Genomic DNA, 20,140 nt, shown 5'->3' with positions numbered 1-20,140 from the left:
GAAACAAGTAGTAGTCTGCAGGGGCCAGGTATGGAGAGGACGGCGGATGAGGCAGCAAACGGATTTCATTCTGTGTGTAATAGTCACGCACCAACAGATATGAATGTGCCGGTGAATTATTGTGATGCAAGAGCCACGAATTGTCTCACCACATTTCAGGCCTCTTTTCTCACAGGCATAGCAACACCTCCCGACAGTAGTATTGATTAACAGTCTGTCCCTGTGGCACAAATTCATGATGAACTAATACTTAAAAGTCAAAGGAAACTATCAGCATGGATTCAACATTTATCCTGACCTGAGTTTTTGTCTTCCTGGCCCACTGTCAACTTTGAACCTTTGTCTCAACATCACAACTATAGACCCAAGTCTCATCATCAATTATGATTCTCGTAAGGAACATGATGCTCTCATTTGTGCATATCGAAAACCTCTTCACAAATTGCAAGGCAAAGGTATTTCTGGTCTCAACTCATGAGCCGTGGGACGAACTAGACAGCAACACTGTGCATTACAACATGCTGTCAGGATTTCATGAGGTGATCAAACTGAAATTTTACATTCTTCTGCAATTTTACATTCTTCTGCAATTTTACATTCTTCTGCAATTTTACATTCTTCTGCAATTTTACATTCTTCTGCAATTTTACATTCTTCTGCAATTTTACATTCTTCTGCAATTTTACATTCTTCTGCAATTTTACATTCTTCTGCAATTTTACATTCTTCTGCAATTTTACATTCTTCTGCAATTTTACATTCTTCTCAGACAGGCAGTCTTCGATTGGCATGCACAATTTCACCAATTCTCCTGACACAATCGACATCGGTGAAGGTCAACGTGTGTCCCGAACGAGGGTCATCTGTAACTTCCGTCCGGCCATCCGTGTGAACCATTCGTAGCATCGAGTACAGATTGATCACTCATCACCATAGACTTCCTCCATCATTCAGTTTGTCCCTGTAAAAGTTTTCTTGATTTTATTGCAAAATTTAATGCAGACGCTTTGCTCTTCTAACTCTCACAATTCATAAACTGTGCACCACTACATTGTACTCAATACAGCACTGAACAATAACAGACATACAACAATGAAACTTCTAGCAGTTAAACACCGAACACAGGTGTGTGCAAGGATGCCAATTGCATTTTGCTCCAACACACCATTGGAGCAAAATTACAAATATTCCAGATACACAGTGATCTTATTACATGTTTGATACATTCAACAGAGGAAACCATAAAATGTATCAAGCATGTAATAAGATTCTTCCATATCTGTGTAGATGTTGAACAAGTGTTCAGACTGGACTTTCCCTTTGACAAGCACTTTTAGGGCATGTCTTGTTTGAAAATGAACAGGTATGTTAGAAACCAGTAGCCCATATAAATTACACACTACAGTGGCGAATTTAAATAAAGAATCCTCTGAAAATTCAATTTCTTAATATACATTACTTTATATTACCAGCCCCATTTATGACCATATTTTGAATTTGCTTATATAGCAGATAATGAACTGAATATTGTTTGCTTTGAAACAAAACAAAAACTGCAACTGCCTTTTCCTAACTACCAATAACAGAATATATAACACAGCAAAATACACTGACAGTGAATATATTTGCTGATTTTTTTCCAAATTGACCTTTATTTTCTTCGTCTGGCTGTATTTAAGTTTTCAATAAATGGCCAGTCTGTTGAAAAGCAGTCTATGAACTGAACACATCTCTGAATTGAGGTCTGCATCTTTTCCCACCGAATTTGATGATCACATAAAATCATCAGAGTATTAATTTCGACCTCTAGTGGCCATTTTCATGACTGCCACCCGCACTCAAGAACACTACAGTTAGAAATAAGCCACTTGGCTACGCTGTGAGTCACGTATAATTTGTTTCTTTTCCTTCACTTTCATCTCCAAAGTGATACTGACTATTATATTATAAATCATAATAAGAACAACACGTGTCCACGAATCTTAAATTGATCGTTTTTAAAATGCCTTACTCTCATTACACGCGAGCCATAATGCGAAAATAACTGAATCTGAAAATTCTTTAATCAGCAATTGACGTTCCTGTCATTTTATTACAAATTATACCAATAATGATTTGTTCTCAATACTTTCGGCATGCTGGTCCTTAGAAACAGCATGTATTCTTAGAGTGTAACATATAACATAAAACCCATTGAATATGAGCTTCTGCTGAACACGACAGATACAATACCTACTCACACTGTTACTTGTTATTGAATTTTTTGGCCAGAAACAATACTGTAAAGATGCTCTCACTTCCAATTTGCACGTACGGCACATGTTTCTGTTCCCAAACGTAAGGAAAATCCTAAATGGCTGTCATTTTACAAGCACATACGAGTTTAAAAAACACATAGCTGTAAGAGCTATCCACAAAACCAAGTTCCTAAAGTGTTTTAATGACTGGAAAAATTGCTGACATATGTGTAGTATCTAATGCGAAGTATTTGACAGAGAATAATATTGGCACAGACAAACTGTAAAAAAACTATATTCTTAGTACTTTTCTAACAACTTTAATAACGTAGAACAACAAAATTTGGAACTGAATACTCTACTACCTCCGTGGGGGAAAGGCAAGTATCATGACTAATGTTCTGAAGCGTCAAAGTGAACTGAGATTATATATATCTTCAATCCAATGAAAATAATTACTATTAGTAGCAGTAATTGTCAAGAAATTGAATTACTGACAAACATCAGAAGGTATAAAGCTCCACAACTCACCTGGAGACGGTAATCTTCGTGTCGGTGTCTTGCATTATTCTCTTAATTGTGTTGCCACCCTTCCCAATGATTCTGCCGATAAGGTTGTTGTGAGCAAGGATTTTCAAAGAAATTTCCCTGCAAATCCAATTCAAACACACAAAAATTAAAACACAACTAGACTTATTAAGACCCAACAGAGTACAGTAAGATCTCAATCTGACATGCTCTGAGATCTGTCCATGCTGGATATCAAGGTCAGTTTTAAAAACAGGGATATAAGCAGAACCTACAGTTTTAACGTAAAAAAAATAACTTATTCATTTAAAACTACAGGAAAGAGTACAGTATAAAAAATTGAAAGTATGTATTACTGCTCTGTAAAGACAAAACTGCATCTAAAATCTAAAACCTAATACTGTACTGCTCTATTAAATCAGTATAACACCCAAAGTTTCAGAAAAGTTCAATATGCATAAATAAGTTTTTGTATGCCAGTTACAAAATGAAGTAAGCAAACCTGATTTGAAAAGATCTAACGCCTTGTGAAAGTACCATATAACCTGTTAATAGCTCTCCCTCGGCTCTCTTAGCACTGATCCACTTACACAAAACTTCGTCTACAGTTTCTAACTTGAGTGTTTTAGCATTTGTCAAACATCCAGATTTTTAACTGAAGCAGATTGTGATATAAACTTCCTGTGGTTTTTGTTTTTTAATATTGTATGTAGCTGAAGATGGAATATTAAATTCCTCATAATATTGATTCAGTTCTCATCTGCTTCAAATCTTATGATGTCCAGTTTTTGACACACTTTCAATGTCATATTTGTGTTATGCCTTCTTAGGCGCATTTTTGCTCCGTTTGGGAAACATACTCCCTACACACACGAACTTTTTAATGTGTGTTAATTTGACAATCTTACAAGTAGCTGAATAATGATACAATAAAATGAATTTATTAAATAACTACTAAATAAAACCACGCAGCACTAATGTAAATGTAATTACTGTAAATTTAGGCCTAGTGAACAAAGAATCATTAATACTATCACAAAGTTAACAATGCAACTGGCTTATCTTGGCAAGAATACAATCACAAAGGCAGATAATATTGTTACTGACGGCATGCCATGCCAAAAAATTCTGATGTTTCTCAAAGGCACCAGACTGTACCGTCAACCACACTGAACAAAAAAGACGGGAAAATTTCTGACGCATGTTGGACTATTGTGCCTGCCAGATTATCCAGTGCTGTACTATCATAGTTTTACTGTACCACACTGCATGGCACACAAAAATTTTGCAAAATATAGCCCAGAAATTTATTTAGAAGTGATTGTAGGTATTTTATTATATGCCTAAAATATTGTAATCATTAATGAAAGTTAGCATGAACTGCAGTGTTTCACATGTGACCTCACTCCGTTCTGTGAAGAAAAGAGACTGTGGCATACTGGGGAAAAGAAGGAAGAGAGAATAGAGGTTAATGACCTGTCGAAAATGGGTCATTACAAGTTCAGATTGATGAAGGACAGGGAAAAGAATCGGCAATGTGCTTTTTGAAGATACTGTAACAGTAGTTACCTTAAGCGATTCAAGGAAATCGACAAACATAAAAATTATTTTGGGTGTGAAGTTAAAAATGGGAGAGACAGGGACACTGAGAAAGAAACGTGTGAACTGTCAAACAATATGTGATATTGTACACCACACTTGAAAAATAAAGTGTAACTGGAAACAAGATTAATTTTAACAAAAACAAAGGAGACAATGACAAGAGTGCAGATCTGTGGAATGAGCTTACTCAAGAATGCGTAAATGGGGACAGCTTCCAGCAATGGAAGTGCAAGCATCTGATGCAAGAATGTGAGAAAGATGCAAACAGGGGGAAATGTGTAAAGAGGGTGGAAGTAGGGAGTTCCCAACAGCAGAGTGTTGATATATCGCTAGATAAAGAAAACGGTGTGGAGATCCACAAAGATGAAGGAAAAGTCAAAACACAACATGCTGCAGGCTAAACCTTTGAATGATGTAGGAAGAAATGTACACCTCTAGGCTCTCACCCATGTCTGATGTATCTTTACAGAAAATGTAGCTGGTGAGAATGTACTGTGGTTGGAGGCAGGAAAAAATCTTTTCATTTTAAGGGAAAAATCAGTGTGTTTGGTCAGATCAGTGTTATTTCTTGCCAGATTCTGTTTTTCTTAGACAAGTTTGGTGTTTGTTTACAATTTTGGTGCTAATTTTTTCAAATTTCAGTGCTACTTTTGAAGTCATCACATTCAGTTACACAGAAAATGAAATAAAATTTAAGAGCAGGCATATACACGAACCTCAACTTTGAGGAAACAAGAAGTCACGAGAATCAATACCATCAGATACAAATATTGGTACACTGTCACCATCAGATATATAACTCGGTTTGTGCAATTTTTTGTGAAAATTTCTTGTCCCTAACTACAACAAAAGACTGCTACAATTCAAATTACAATTCTATTGTTTAATAAAACCAATGTATTAAAAGAAACATTTCTATCTATAGAAAACTACAACTTCGCAACCAACACTTCAATGCGATACCAAAGTATTTACTCATTACTCTGAAGTAAAATGCAGTATAGAGCAATTCAAACAAAATGTCACACAGATACAGCCGATACAATGCAACCGAAACAAATACAAGGGGCATCCAGAAAGTAAGTCTTCCGACCGTTTCCTTTAAACTAGACTTATTTTGCCAGGAAAACTGCGTATCGTAACAGATCTGTGACTGATAAACGGTGTGTCTTATTCGTTCTCCCAACACCTGTTAGGTTCGGTCAGTGAGAAGGTTCCCTAATGTGCAAAACATACCATCCACGAAAATTCATCATCGGCTCTGTCAGGTCTAGAGGCCGAACATCACGAGCAAAGTGTGTTGGCAGTGTAGATATTTTTCTGAAGGTCATTAAATTGTCCACAGTTAAGAGCACAGTGGGCAACCATCCCTCACCAATCAGCACCCGGTTGCGCTGGTGCGGCAGTGCATCCTCTTCACGATTACGCAAGCTCAGTAGCCATTTTCTGGAGATATCGCAATGCTTGTTGCATGAAATCGTCCCTAAGCACCTGCTGTTCAAGAAATTGTGTGCCAGGTGGGTGCCACACTCTAGCACGAAATGAAATGCTTCAGTGCATCACTGACATTTCTGCAGCGGTACTGTTCCGACGGCGAGTACCCAGCGATTTCCATCTTTTCTTGCACCACAAGAAATTCCTATTGTCCAGACAGTGTTTCGACAATGACAAAGAGCAGAAGACAACTGTCACACACTAGTTCCATTCACAGGAATACAAAAGTTGATTCCACAATATGACAAGGGTCTCACTTCCTCTGCTGACTATGATAAAAAAATAGCTCAAACATTGCTGTACCTGTTGCTAATAAAGTCTTCCAAGTAACAATGTTGTCTTTAAATACAGGGATACTTACTTTTTGGATGTATCTCACACTCTCTTGAAGTGTTAAGCAAAGGTAAGTCCAAAACTGATTTTCTTTCTTTCTTTCTACTTCTGACACTGACGAACTTTTGTATTCTCTCCATAATACCGTGTTGGCTTTTCTCATCTCAGTGTTCTTTTATAAGAGCAACACTATTTATAGTCCAGACAATAAATTGGTCTCCAACATTTACTTTTTCTTTGTAGACTTCACGTTTCAATCACCAACTCCGATGAAAATGCCCGGATAGTTCGGTGGCTGAGAAACCTCAACATTTCTGCGAATCCACCCACTGAGGAATGTTAGGGTTTACATGACGTGTCACTATGACTAGAATGTGTGAAGGCCTAATCACGCTAGTACATTCCCGTACTTGCAGCCAAAGAAATCTCTTGTATTTACACTGGAAGAGAGTCTAGACAATACACCCAAAAACTGTCAACACCAGCTATGAGCAAAAAGCAGTCTTCAAAATGCGTCCCCATAAGCCACATGGGTCTGTACCGCCAATGAGAGTTAACAGCACTATTGATACCGTCAAGAGTGAAAATGGCTTCAACAATCAACAGTATTAACATCCATTATTCAGCCATTTGCAAGTAGCCAATGACAAAATTTCAACTGTCTGCCCTCATCTCCTTCTCGAAGATCTCTGACTTCTGTAAACGCTCAGGGTAGAGCCCACGAATACAAAAGGCTCGCGATACTTGTGTGTGTCGAACACAGATAGGTGTCTACTTCCTGTGTGTCCTTATTGAAGAACTGCATTCTACCTCCTGAATGTCTTATACTTCACCTCATCCTGTTCATCTGCACATTCGGATGACATACAACTGGTGGGGACTGCACCAGTTACACAGTTTAACAAAAATGAAAGTAAACAGCTCTGAATCTGGTACTCCAATTACAAATAGTCTATTGTATTCTTTACAAACAGCAGCAATGTGGCCATAACAAAGTTTGTACACAAATACATCATTCTCGAGGCACATTTAAATGATGCAGAACAATTGGAAAACGAACCACACTCACAATTGAAAATTTCAATTATGTCAACTTAAGTACATTTTCACAACTTCAAAACAAAAATGACAAATAAATAAATCTCTAGAACTAGAGGAGCAACATACAAACTAAACTTATCTCTGCAATTCCGTGTATTAATTTAACCAATGGAAACTGAACATATGAAATGTTTCATTCTAATTATTCTATGCTACCATGTCCTAAAATATTTACAATTCCTTTGAAATAAACTGTACATTGTTGAGATCTGCTGCACCTTTCCCACATTTTCTGTTTCTCTTGTGTATAAGAAGAACTAGGAACAGTCTTACGAATCTTTATATTTTTTTGACCTAACATATTTCACTTAATTATTTAGCTATTTTCAGCAGTAATATAGTGAAACATATTTCTCAAAGGCAAAATAAAAATTCAATTGCCAAGGCCAAGTAATATGTAGCTATTCTTTTTAATCAGCATATAGAGTTACTTGAGACACACATCAGTTCATATCAAAGTGCACAGTATAGGCCAAACATGAGCTGTATGCCCAAATATCAATCTGGCAAATAATCACATTTGAAATGCAGAGCACAGTGCATGTCAAGATGTCTGTTACGACTACAGTGAAATGGAGGCTAAAAGCTGATTACATAAGCTGCCAGCTAAGAATTTGTGAAGCATAAATGGCTACTATAGTTATGAGGGGGAGATAGGTCAAATCAGGTTAAGACATGGCAGCTGAAGCAAAACAGAAAATTTCTCTCTCTCTCTCTCTCTCTCTCTCTCACACACACACACACACACACACACACACACACACACACACACACACACACACACCAGTGAGGAGAATAGAGGCATGTGTTAAAAACAGACCCTTTGTTGGTGTTGTTGGCTTCCTGCTGCATTACTTCCAAGATCCTCCTGCAGGCGTTTGTGCAGTTCTCCGGGTTGCCGTAGATAGTTATCGCCTTTTCCAGAGAACCAACATTGTCCTTACGGTGAACATCCACGCTACACAACAAACAATAAAAAACAGTTATAGCAACATATTATGCACCAACAATTACAAAAAGAAAAAAGAACTGTAATTGGAGGGAGAGAGGGAGACCAATCTTCCCACGCAGTAAACAAATCATTATTTCTATTTCTGATAACACTAACATATCCAACTGCATATGCAAAGCAGTGGAACTGCTTTCAAGAAGTAATAGATACTACAAGAGACAGCACCACAACCTGTCACTCAATCCATGAAATTTTAACGTTGCCACAGGATAACATTGGTTTCCAGTAGCCACTGTACAGACTGTGCAACATTATTATTTAATTGGTACCCATTTTACAGGCACTGACACCCAAAAGATTTCAATCAGTAGTGTTGCTCTGTCATCCACTGTCTACACACAGTTGATAATGTATGTCATTAGTTTTGTATTTTGCTAACAGATGCCATGTGACAGAAGCCATTCACACAGGTTTTGTCAGCTCCCTTTTACGAAATATCATCATACACAAAAATTCTTCACAGATTAAAACTCTTTGCTAATCTGGGACTCAAACCCACAACCCTTCATAGAGCAGACAATTGCTCTACCGAGTGAGCCCTCCTGGCACTTTCCACGACCTGCGCACACAGCTTTACCCTGAATCCTCATTTGATTCCAGCTGCACCAAAGGGCAAAAAGTGTTTTTACTACTGCCGAATGGACTGTACTGTACATCATCATTCCCTGATGTTAAGCAATGGCATACCCGCCTCAGTACATGAATGGATACAAAGGCACCTGTCACCAGCTCCACAGTGCATCACACCCGCGGTTTATAAGCACACTTACAAGCAAACTGTCGCCAGCACTTGTTTAATACCCTGTCGCTACTGCTTTGGAGTGCAGTGGAGACTGTGCATGGCACGGATTTGCCAAATTCTCACTAGGTTTCCAGAGGTTTGTGGTACCAGCTGTCTATGCACCATGTGGAAATGGCACCAGACAGCGCGACACATGTGTACTGTGTTTCGTGCCCCACAACATGGACAGATATCCTGCCAAACGATGCTACTGTTCTCTCAGAAGAAATACTAATAGCAGTAACAGTAACAGCGAAGATGGTCAAAACACTACCACAAGGGACAACATTCTGTTATTCAAAGTTGTCAGACAGAACTTCACCAACTACTATTCAAAACAACGTGGGACAGGAAAAAGTGGATAAAGACAAGAAGATGTCCATGTCAGGCCAGTTCACGGAGCTGCCTGCCCCTGAAAACAATACGCCTCTGAATGGTATAGTAGGCACCCTCTGAAGGGGCAAGGGAGGGGGGGGGGGGGGTAGGGGGGTAATCCTTGCCACACAATTAAGTATTGCAAATCTGAATTTGAAACTCCTATCACACGAATATTTACGCTATCATACATTATATTAATTTAATCGTCTAGTGGTCTTGGATTCACACTCGTTTCCAATCTTCGTTTGCTTCAATCTGCAAAAACTTCATTCCTCGAGGTAATGAAGTGAAATCACACTTCAATACCTTATGCAGCTAACTTTATTTCAATCTAGAAGCAAACCATAATTGTAAATGAAAATCATACAATGAAATAGCTGTGCATATTTTTATTACGCGATAATAGTAGTTTGAAGTAGTGTACATAACTAACGGGTGATGCGTGTATATGGAAAGCTTATTATACAGTTGCTTACAGGACAGGAAGATTTTTGAAGGTGGAGTTCCCTATAGGCATGCTCAACAATGGTTCAAACAAAAAAGTTTCAGTAACAGCAAGTAAAGGAGATTATAAAATCAGCCAGCTGCATATTCAGGTAATTTATACAGAATTAAGACTGGTGCATTAAGAAATTCCAACACCGTACTGTAGTTTACAGGGCATTTTATAAATACCCCAATCCACTACTGTTATTCATAACCGCTAGACGACTGTGATAAAAAAAAAAATTGTTCAATAGTGTATACGAAAGGAGCAGATACAGTGCACCCCTGCCTGCGTCCGTGCAGAGTGTGAACTGGAGCAAGGGCAGCAGCCAGTGTTCACTTGTTGTCCGAGACTATACATATGCTTTGGCATTCCTAGTTGGCAGTGTCATCGATGGCTCCGAGTAAGAGGGGCGCCGACAATTTCAATGGGGACCCAAAAATAAATTAATCACTTTTAAGTTAAACAGAACTTTGATGTATGGCCTAAGGATAAGACAGTGTATCAGTAGGTGTTAATGTTTGATGTTTGGTTAAACTACTTTGTGTTTTAATTATTGCGATCTGTCATTGTGAGACTTGAAGACTTTAAATATAGAGAAGTGCAAATAATAGTGAAATTTATTCAGTGGCTCGAAGTAGCAGTCATGATCTGACATTTCAATATAACCCAAAAAGGATCGAAATCCAGACGAAAAGCAAGTTCATACAAGGCAGTGGGATGGAGTAGCTCATGCAACAGAATTTCTGAAGGCAGTCATTCATCAGCAGACTTATAACAGGTAATCCAAAACTGTAAAAATGTAACAAGTGCAGACAGTAACTTAAGTATGTCAGTAAGGAAAAACCTACATTTTCATTGACACACACAATGAAGCAGTGGATCCTTCATTGGGCCAATTCTGAAGGAGTGAGATCCGGGCTGTAGAGTGGATCAGGAAGAACAATGCAATGAAGTTTCACGAGCTCCTCTCGAGTGCACAGACTTCGAGACCGTACACTGTCACGGAGATGTAGAAGTTAGTTTGCATTTTTGTGACAATGAACACGCTGAAGTTCGTTTCCTGAGCATAGCACAATACACTTCAGAGTTGATGCTGCACCACAACAGAGCACACCGAACACGGTTTAGCTGTTTAGTAACAGATATTTTGGGCCAACTCATCATTGTAGTAGAAAGCATATAATTAGGGGAATATGTGGGGTCCACTGCAGCACAGCTCTCAGATTGCTATTTAAATAGTTTTACATACTGACAAAAGCGTCACAGTTCATTTTCACTCTTATGAAATTTGTTGTAAACAGTCACAATTTTGAAATTAGAGTAACATAATACTACAAGGAGAAATGACTTACACTATCTACCACTCACCTTCAGTGCACAACAAAAATGACTGGAGTGTTCAGGCATCTACTCAGTGAAGCTTGTAATTTAATGGATAACAAAATTACAGTATCTCATTTCCACACTCACCGCGCACGTGTCTGCTGCGTGATCTGGCGGATGGTCGATCCCTGGCGGCCGATGATGGCACCCACCATGTCGCTCTGCACCAGCATACGCAACGGGAAGTCCGCCTGGCGACCGCCGCCCCCGGGCCCACCGGGGCCGCCCCTGCCGCCGCCGCCACCCCCCCCTGCCCCCGCGACCGCCGCCACGGCCCCCTCCCCGCTCCATCGCCAGGTCTGCCCTCAGGGTACAGCCCTGGATCTCGTAACCATTCAGTTGCTGCACAGCTCTGGAACGTAACAACAACGGTACAGTCAGTATCCCAGCCGAAAAGTGTCGAGACTGCAATTCTGACACTACAATAAAAATGACCACGTTACTGTAATCTACACACGTTGAGGAGGAGATTGTTTACAATTTTTGAAAATTTTTGAAACTGTGGAAACTCCAGAATTGAATATCAATGGTGTAGGAAATGACAGATTGCTACTTACCATAAAGATCAAATGTTAATTTGCAAACAGGCTTAATTAAAAGACCCTTACACATAAGTTTTGGGGCACAAACTGCCAGAAAAAACGAAGACACACACACAGCTCATTCACACAAGCAAGTACACCTCTAACAAACTCCAAGCTGCCAAGGTTAGTGGTTGTACGCGCATAAGATGGGCTTGCTTGTGTGAATGAGTGGTGTGTTTCTCTCTTCCTGATGAAGACTGTGCCCGAAAGCTTGTGTTTAAGTGTCTTAATTATGCCTGTTTGCAAACAGTAAGCTCCAATCTATCTTTTCTTACAGTTTTAATGATCTTTATAAATCAATAGCTCCACTTCACTTCTGGGACAGCACATATCTGATTTGAAATTTAGACCTCTTAGTGTCAGATGTTTATTATGTCTCATTGCTTGTATGTACCCACACATTAAATGAAGTACAAACACTATCACACTCTTTCAATGCAGGGGTCATTTGTTTTTCAGATTTCAAGCTAGCAGTATTATGAAACTGAGCTGTCTGTAACAAACTTTGATGCTAGAAAGTTAAGCTGACATCACTGTAACGGCTTTAACCGGATATACAACAATGCTGTAACACATTTTTAAACATGCACACACACTTCTCACTTTTTCTGGCAGAATTGTGTTTTTGTTCGTGTGTTTACAAACAGTGGTTTAAATTACAATATGGAGATATAATGGATTCTCGAGATACAAAATAAAGAACATTATATTACATAAAAGAACAAAGCTTTTAATGAAGAACTGTGAAATCAGTACTTACTTTCATGACCAGAGCCTAGGTATTTAACTAAGACTTGAGTTACATATTATTAATCTTATGGCATAAACCTTGGAAGGGTCCTATAGTCCCCTGTCATCATCATTTTATTTGCTTCCCAGAGCACATTGCATCCTACAGACTGAGCTATGATTCAATCCAGCCATAGCCTATTTCTTTCTACAATTTACAAACATCATATGGCTGTTATGTTGGTTCTTTTCAGACTTACAAATGTGTCTATAACCCCATTATAAGTCTTCCATGTTTTTATATGTAACCCAACTCATGACTATGATTCCATAATATGTTTATCCCTTGTTCCCCTATTCCAAAACTCTATGGCATACGTGAGTGAAGGAATGTTCGTGTGTTTCATTTTGCTGTACAGTGGTTTAGTCTGTTGCAGAGAATCAGCAGTAACCTTACAGAATGGCCAACCCTCTCCTTGTGTGAAAGTTACCGGTATTATCTTGGTGGTGGAAGCCTCATCTCTGGGTTTTCCTGGCTGCGGGGTTGTGCGGGAGAAGTTTTAGTGTGAGATGGGCAATCTGCTTCCAGCTCTCCAATGGTCTGCAGCCAAGGTCTCTTCGAAGAAAGGCGAGTCGATTTAACTGCACGGCACTGTCTCTGCGAGAGGGGAGCTTTTAGCTTTTGGCCTCGCATTTTCTCTTATAAAGATTGTTTTGCTGGGTCACGGCAAGGAATGAAAGGCTTTTGCAGACTTTCAGTTTGATTCCTAATGCAGTCTTTGGTCCATAAGAAGAATGTAGCACAACGGTGATGCACATATTGAAGTGATCTCACACAGGAAGTGTGCCCTCGGTTCAGTGTCAATGTTTGTGTGCCTGCTAATGCGTGTGTATACCTTCTAATCTTTTCTGAAATTTGACAATTTTTGCCTCTTTGTGAATTTTCTTTGTTTCATTACTATACGTCCGTTAGAAACCATCAATGTGGGTTAATATTAGAATTTGTTGGCCCTCTGCCATTACCCTTTGTCTATTCAAATGTGTCCTCTGTAAAATGTTAATTGTTCGCAGCTGCATGGTTTAATGTTGCTAAAATTTGGCCACGGTACTTAGAAACTGTGTTCCCACAAACCACGTGGCCATACGAGTTAACTGTGAGCCTAATTTCCTGTGGCCCCCCGTCTCTGTCCTAGAGTTTACTTATTGCTCTGAGTTTGGAATATTAAATATATCCTGTCCGGATTATTCAATTGTATTTGTGGTTTGTGATTTCATGTTACGTGTGTAAGCGCGCGCGCGCGCGGTGTGTGTGTGTGTGTGTGTGTGTGTGTGTGTGTGTGTGTGTCCTCGTTGATACCGTTTCTCCAAACCGAGGTTCAACTTTACATGCAACCACGATATTCAGATTTACCCTTTTATTTAACCATTTCTCGACACAGCGGAACACATCTCCTACCTTTGTTGCATGTTGGTGTTGGGACCGTCCTTGCCGTTCTTTGAGTGAATGTGGGACTGAATGTGAATATTAACCCTTTTAGTGCCAAATACGATCTGATCGTGATCCAGATTTTCGGCGAAAAATGCCAGTAACGATCTGATCGTGATGCCTTTCTCATTCGCTAGGAAATACTAACAACTTTGCCTTCAAGCGCGGAAAAAATGAATGAGAAAGGCATCACGATCAGATCGTTACTGGCATTTTTCGCCGAAAATCTGGATCACGATCAGATCGTGTTTGGCACTAAAAGGGTTAAACCTTTCCCGTCGCCCTCTAATAACAATAGCGATTCTAAATTAAGAGATTCTGTTGTGAATCGTATAGCGTTTCACAAGCAATCGTACGTAGTTACCAGGTAACAGCAATTATATATGGTGTTAAGAAATAAATAATTTTGTTTCAAGTCTTATCCAGTGTACCGATGTTGTGTCTCCTTTACATATGCCATTCACCTTTTAGTTTCCTAGTTAGCCCATCCATAGTGTTTCATGCACACAAGTCCAATAATCAGTGTTCTCTTTTTATGTAAAACAAGTTCTTGCTGCAAGCTGCTCTTATTCACAGTTTTCATACCCTTTTAACTTTATTTTAATATTTGAGTCATGTGAACAATCCCTGAATCATACTGATAACTGCAGCCCATTTTTTGTGAGCAACATTACAACGAATGTTCTTTTAGGAGTTTCTTTCTTATGGCTAAATTAATTAATTTTCCAACTCAGTCGAACCTCTTGTTTGTAGTGTGGCTATAGTTGGTGGCAACCCAATTTTTTACTTTGATTTTAATGTCAGATAGATTTCCACCTGCATCTGGTTCTTTTAGCCATCTGGATATAGCTCAGGGCTCCACTCATTTCATCAACACCACTTAAGTGCACATCACTTACAGCCGAATAAGGTATTTAAGTAATATCAGTTACCTGAAATAGATGACTGCATAGAACTGTGTCAAGCACTCTTTCTTCTGACAAAGATGATAAAAGTAAGTAAAATAAAAGCAGGACATTCCAGCCACTTTAACAATGGTTTGTGGAGTTTCACCATTACACCGAGTGGTTAAAATTTCAATCCAGCTACTTACAGAGGTCCAGTGTGGGCTGTAATTATTGTACAGCAGCAAACTTACAAAATATTCAACCACATTAGTGCAAAACTGATTTACACTGGAGAAAGTAAGTTCAAATCTTGGGACCAAGTGAAAATCTGTAGAGCGCCCACCATATTTTCACCTGGCGGGCAAAATCTGAACTAGCCTAAATCAATTCCGCATTAACGCGCCAGCATTTCTACCAAGTTTTGCTGCCGTATGATAATGACAGCCCATACTGGACTTCCGTGAGTAGTTGCAATTTAATTATAACCATCCAGTATCTTTCATTTAATTATTCCTAGTAAAAAAAGGGAAAAACAGATTAATAGGCTCCCATCCTAAAGTCAATGCATAAATGCCACCAGTAAATATCCCAAGCTTAAAGCTTAACCTACTTTACAACAGTATAAGCTACCATATCTAAGATTTCAGGGTTTCGTTGAGGTTTTAAAAATGGAAAACCTTGTTCCTTGGGACAAAGAATCTCAACTTCAAATTTCATAGGTTGATTGTCCTTTACTAGCAAATAGCACAAGCTTCTTGAACAATTTTTTAAATACTGAACCGGGACAGCAACCTTATTCAATTTTGCTATTACAGTATTCCTTCATTGCATATCATAAGAATTGGGTGCCACAAATTGTTTCTTAGGAAGAAGCTTAAGAGTTGTTCAAGTGTTGTGATTTCATTTTGAAACTGCCTTTGTAAACGTGCTTTGGTTCAGTAGGTGGTCTTCACAGTGCCCCACATCCATAGCCAGCACTTTTACCCTGGGTGGTAAAATCATGCCACTGCACATCAATATTAAAATCAGTCTCGAGACAGCACACATCAAGATTTTTTTCTTTTTTCTGTTAGAATGTGCAGCAGGCACTGCAATCTGGAAATCTTGTTTTTAAATTAAGTAATTTTTCTTTGAAAGTGAGAACAGCTTTTACCAGACAACATTAAACACAATACTGTACTGTTCTAAGCAGTCGAAAATGCTGATGTACCGGGACTGTCTCATCTTGTACTGCAAATGAATAATGTTCAGCAAAAGTTTGGGGAAGTTCTGTGTCTTAAGGTATCTTGTATAACCTGAAAACTATTTCTATACCAAACATGAACAAACAACAAACAGATATCAATCATCTATTTTCAAAAGCAGCTTCAGTGATGAGTGATGTTATCAGAAAGCACGTAAACAACTTCACACATGCTCAGCAGGTTGAGAGTATCTTTCATACATTGTACATGCATTAATATCTGTACATATTACAATGGATTAACTATCATCAAATGGAAGAACAAAACTTACAAGTGTGTCTGAAAGAACAGACACTTGACCATCCACAGTTGTACGAAATACTTTTAAATCAATTTGCTGTCTTAGATATAAAATTGCTACCAAATAGTGAGACAAAAAATATGTGCCAAGCGGGAACTCTAACCCCAATTAGTAGTCTCTGATATAAGGACGTAGACTGAGTGACAAGGAATTCTGTCAGTCTGGAGACTGTGCACAGATAGCAAAGCAGTTAAGGTAACTGCTCACGATATGTGGGATATCCGGGTTCGGGTCCCGGTTCGGAAGAAATTTTCATGTGCAATATTGGATAGCAGATCTACACCTAGTACCACTGACGTCTAGGAATTCGTAGTCAGCAAAAATTATTTCGAGGTAGAATAAAAACAACAAAAATTCCATACTTGTTAATTGCTGATCATTCCCTGCAGCTGAGCTGCTACAAAAACTCAGAATGGTGCAAGTAATATGAGATTTCAAATCAATTTTCCTTTCTTTCAAATTTTACCAAAGACAAACGAATTTCTTTTGAGACTAAATAAAAGGTGTTTATATCAAAACAAAATATTTGGATTTTTCCCCAGATTTATCTTCTAGTAATTTTTTTCAACTGGACACAAAATTAAAGCACAACTGGTAGAGCTACAATATGACATCAGAATCACTTCTGTGGCTTCAATAGTTTCGGATTTGCACCACAATCCACTCCCTCAAATACGTGGAAAATTAGTTTATTATAGACTGACCCTCCTTTATTAAAATTGCAAGTTTCAGTCAAACAACAGACCATGGCAGGAAGTTGATCATTAATTACAGGCCACACATACAAACACAATCTTTTATCCAGGCAGGCAGCACAAGTCCTACTGATGGGGTGGCGAGATAAGCCCACACCGTCAGTGCAAGTATAGAGGTAGCAGAAAACTCCAGCTCTACACCACCGCCTTCGTGGGCTATGTGGTAACGACCGATGGCTGTATAGTCGTCCACCAAATGCACCACTCAGATGCAGCTAGGACAGGGTTACTGTGCTACACTCTCGGCAGTTATCAGCTTCGAAATCCCCGGCTAGTTCTCATTCGATTACCTCCTCAATTGCAAGTGGACACCATTCCAGTCCTCTCACTGAGGCAAAATCCGTGACAATACTGGCAATCTGTCGGTAGCAATCTAACCCAGGTCCTATCTGCAACAATCAGTAGGGACCATAAAAATTCTCACTTTGCACATAATGAAAATATAGAAGCAAATTTTGCCTCAAACTGCAAAATTCCTCAATACACCTTATTTCATAGTGAATTGTTTCAAGATTGACTATATCCAACAAAATAGTTTGAAACCGCTTTAATTTATGCAAATAAATATCAGAAATATACACAATTTTCCATTATTGGTATCATCCATCATTTGGTGAAGTCCAATTTGGAAAGAATGTGCACGAACACTGTGACATATCGGTGCACTTGATGCTGTGGTGCCGTACTAACTACGAATGGTTGAATGGTCTGGATAAGATGATACTACAGGCTAATGTATGAGTGATTGTGAAAGGAGGTACAAATTAGCCATCAAGCGCATAATAAATCATGCTGATCAGTATAAATGATAGTGTACCTTATCTACTGCTTGAGTCACTTAATGTTGCAGTTCTGTGGGAGTTTCACACACATTTGTTTGTTAGCTAAGTTCAAAAACTGGTAAGCTTGGGACACTTCTAATGTGGCAATCTTAGGTGATGGGTGTTTTGAACTGTGTTCATGTCAAATATCACCCGAGGTCAGGCCTGCACTACCCCATGTACAATACTCTACTAACCTCATCAAGCAACTGTGCTGTAGCCAGTACCAAGTGCTGTGTCATTTTGATTCTGACCCTTACAACACCAGAAGGCACCAACCAACTCCTTTGACAATGCATCAGTCCTAATTCACAAAACCCAAGTGCAGGCTGCTGTACAGGGGAGGAAGGCGGGGCTAGTTTTTCCGCACCATTCGTCTCTCCTCTGGCTGTCACAGTTCTAGTTTGTTTGCAATGACAGCCATTTGCCAGTATATAGTATCTGCAGTGTGCACTAAAGCGAATGGGAAACAAATCCTGTCAAGTATTCTGACCACACCAAAATTTTTCCCCCAAGTGCCTCATCAGTTCTATCCGTACTGTCAATTACGGGTTATACAGTTTAAAAAACCACAAAATGTCGAAATTAATATTCTGCAGATTTTGTAATCATCAGATTGGGCGGTAAAAGAAAAATAAAGCCAGGAAACACACTAAATCACAGATGCATTCACTTCACCAGTGGGAAAGTTCTGCTTTCTGTCCACAGAAAAATAACTTTTTGGTAGTTCAAATACAGCCAAAAGCAGAAAAAGGCCATCTCAGTAAAAAATCTTGCAAAAGCAAACATTCCAGCCAAAGTTTCCCATTCAGCACTTTTTAAACAGTCATGTAGCATGGCAAATGTTCAATTTTGTGAATCTAATCATTTCGGGCATGGGGGAAAACGCATATATTGATAAAAATATATGCGAATTTTGCCAAAAACAGATGTTACGTTTTCCAGACCCTAGCAATCAGACACTTACCACTTAGCTACTGGGGCAAACTAACTGGAAAGAAGAGACTAAGAAATGTGGTTCGAAAATTAACTGGGAGAGGTGCTCCTGTTATCCTACCATTCATTTTCCATCTTATGCACGTAAGAGGACCGCTTTCCCTCAGCTCGCAACTATGAATCTGTACAGTCATCACAGTGTCATTTCGTCTAACTAGCATCACAGTAGAGATGTGGAATCCGCTCCTGAACTGATTCATAGAGTTGAATCTTTCAAAGGAGTGAACAATCAGTGATTCAGAAAAAAAGAACGGTAGCTCCAAACGTTTCCCACAGCAGAGAGAGAGAGAGAGAGAGAGAGAGAGAAAGAGAGAGAGAGAGACTTTTTTTTTTTGGGGGGGGGGGGGGGGGGGGGGGTTAAGGGCGCTCAACTACTGAGGTCATTAGCGCCCAGTCACAATTGTTAGAGCACATAGAATCTAGTAAAACTCAAAGAGGGGGGGGGGGGGAGACACCAGAAAGTTCTTACAAAGATGCAGATAAAATAAGTGAAGGAGTTAGATGTCTTTGGACAAGCAAGTCAAAGTAATGAAACGAAGAACACGAGCAGCTGCTCGAGCGTCATCAGCTAAAATATCCTGTTAAGTAGATGGCAGAGACAGGACAACACGAGATTGACTAAAACGGGGACACGACAATAAAACATGGCACACTGTTAATGCAGGACCACAAGGGCACTGCGGGGCTCGGTCACCGGAGAGCAGGTAGCGGTGGCTAAACCGGCAATGTCCAATCCGCAACCTGGTTAGAAGGACCTCTTCTCGCCGAGATGGTCGGGAGAAGGTTGTCCAAGCAGTTGGGAACGGTTTCACTGCCCGGAGCTTGTTTCCTTGAAGTGATGACCAAGTATCCTACCACAAAGACACAAGCCTCTTACAAACAACCCCACTAATGTCAGATGACGGGACACAATGGGAGGCTGGCCGAGGCAGGAGGACTGCAGCCTTGGCTGCAGCATCAGCAGCCTCATTCCCAGACACTCCTGCATGGCCGGGAAC

At 39.4% G+C, this 20,140-nt stretch overlaps 1 protein-coding gene across 1 annotated transcript in view; it reads right to left on the bottom strand.

Annotated features, from left to right (window-relative positions):
* LOC124553767 (insulin-like growth factor 2 mRNA-binding protein 1) overlaps nt 1-20,140 on the bottom strand; it is an 885,110-nt gene that overhangs the window by 50,064 nt on the left and 814,906 nt on the right. Inside the window, 4 exon segments of the mRNA XM_047127703.1 lie at nt 2,769-2,885; nt 8,116-8,253; nt 11,427-11,584; nt 11,586-11,691. Of these exon segments, the coding sequence (XP_046983659.1) occupies nt 2,769-2,885; nt 8,116-8,253; nt 11,427-11,584; nt 11,586-11,691 (519 nt within the window).

The sequence above is a fragment of the Schistocerca americana genome, chromosome 11 (assembly GCF_021461395.2).
Source record: "Schistocerca americana isolate TAMUIC-IGC-003095 chromosome 11, iqSchAmer2.1, whole genome shotgun sequence".
NCBI lineage: Eukaryota > Metazoa > Arthropoda > Insecta > Orthoptera > Acrididae > Schistocerca > Schistocerca americana.
Note: the sequence above shows the minus strand (reverse complement) of the source record. Positions and strands in the feature narration are given on the sequence as shown.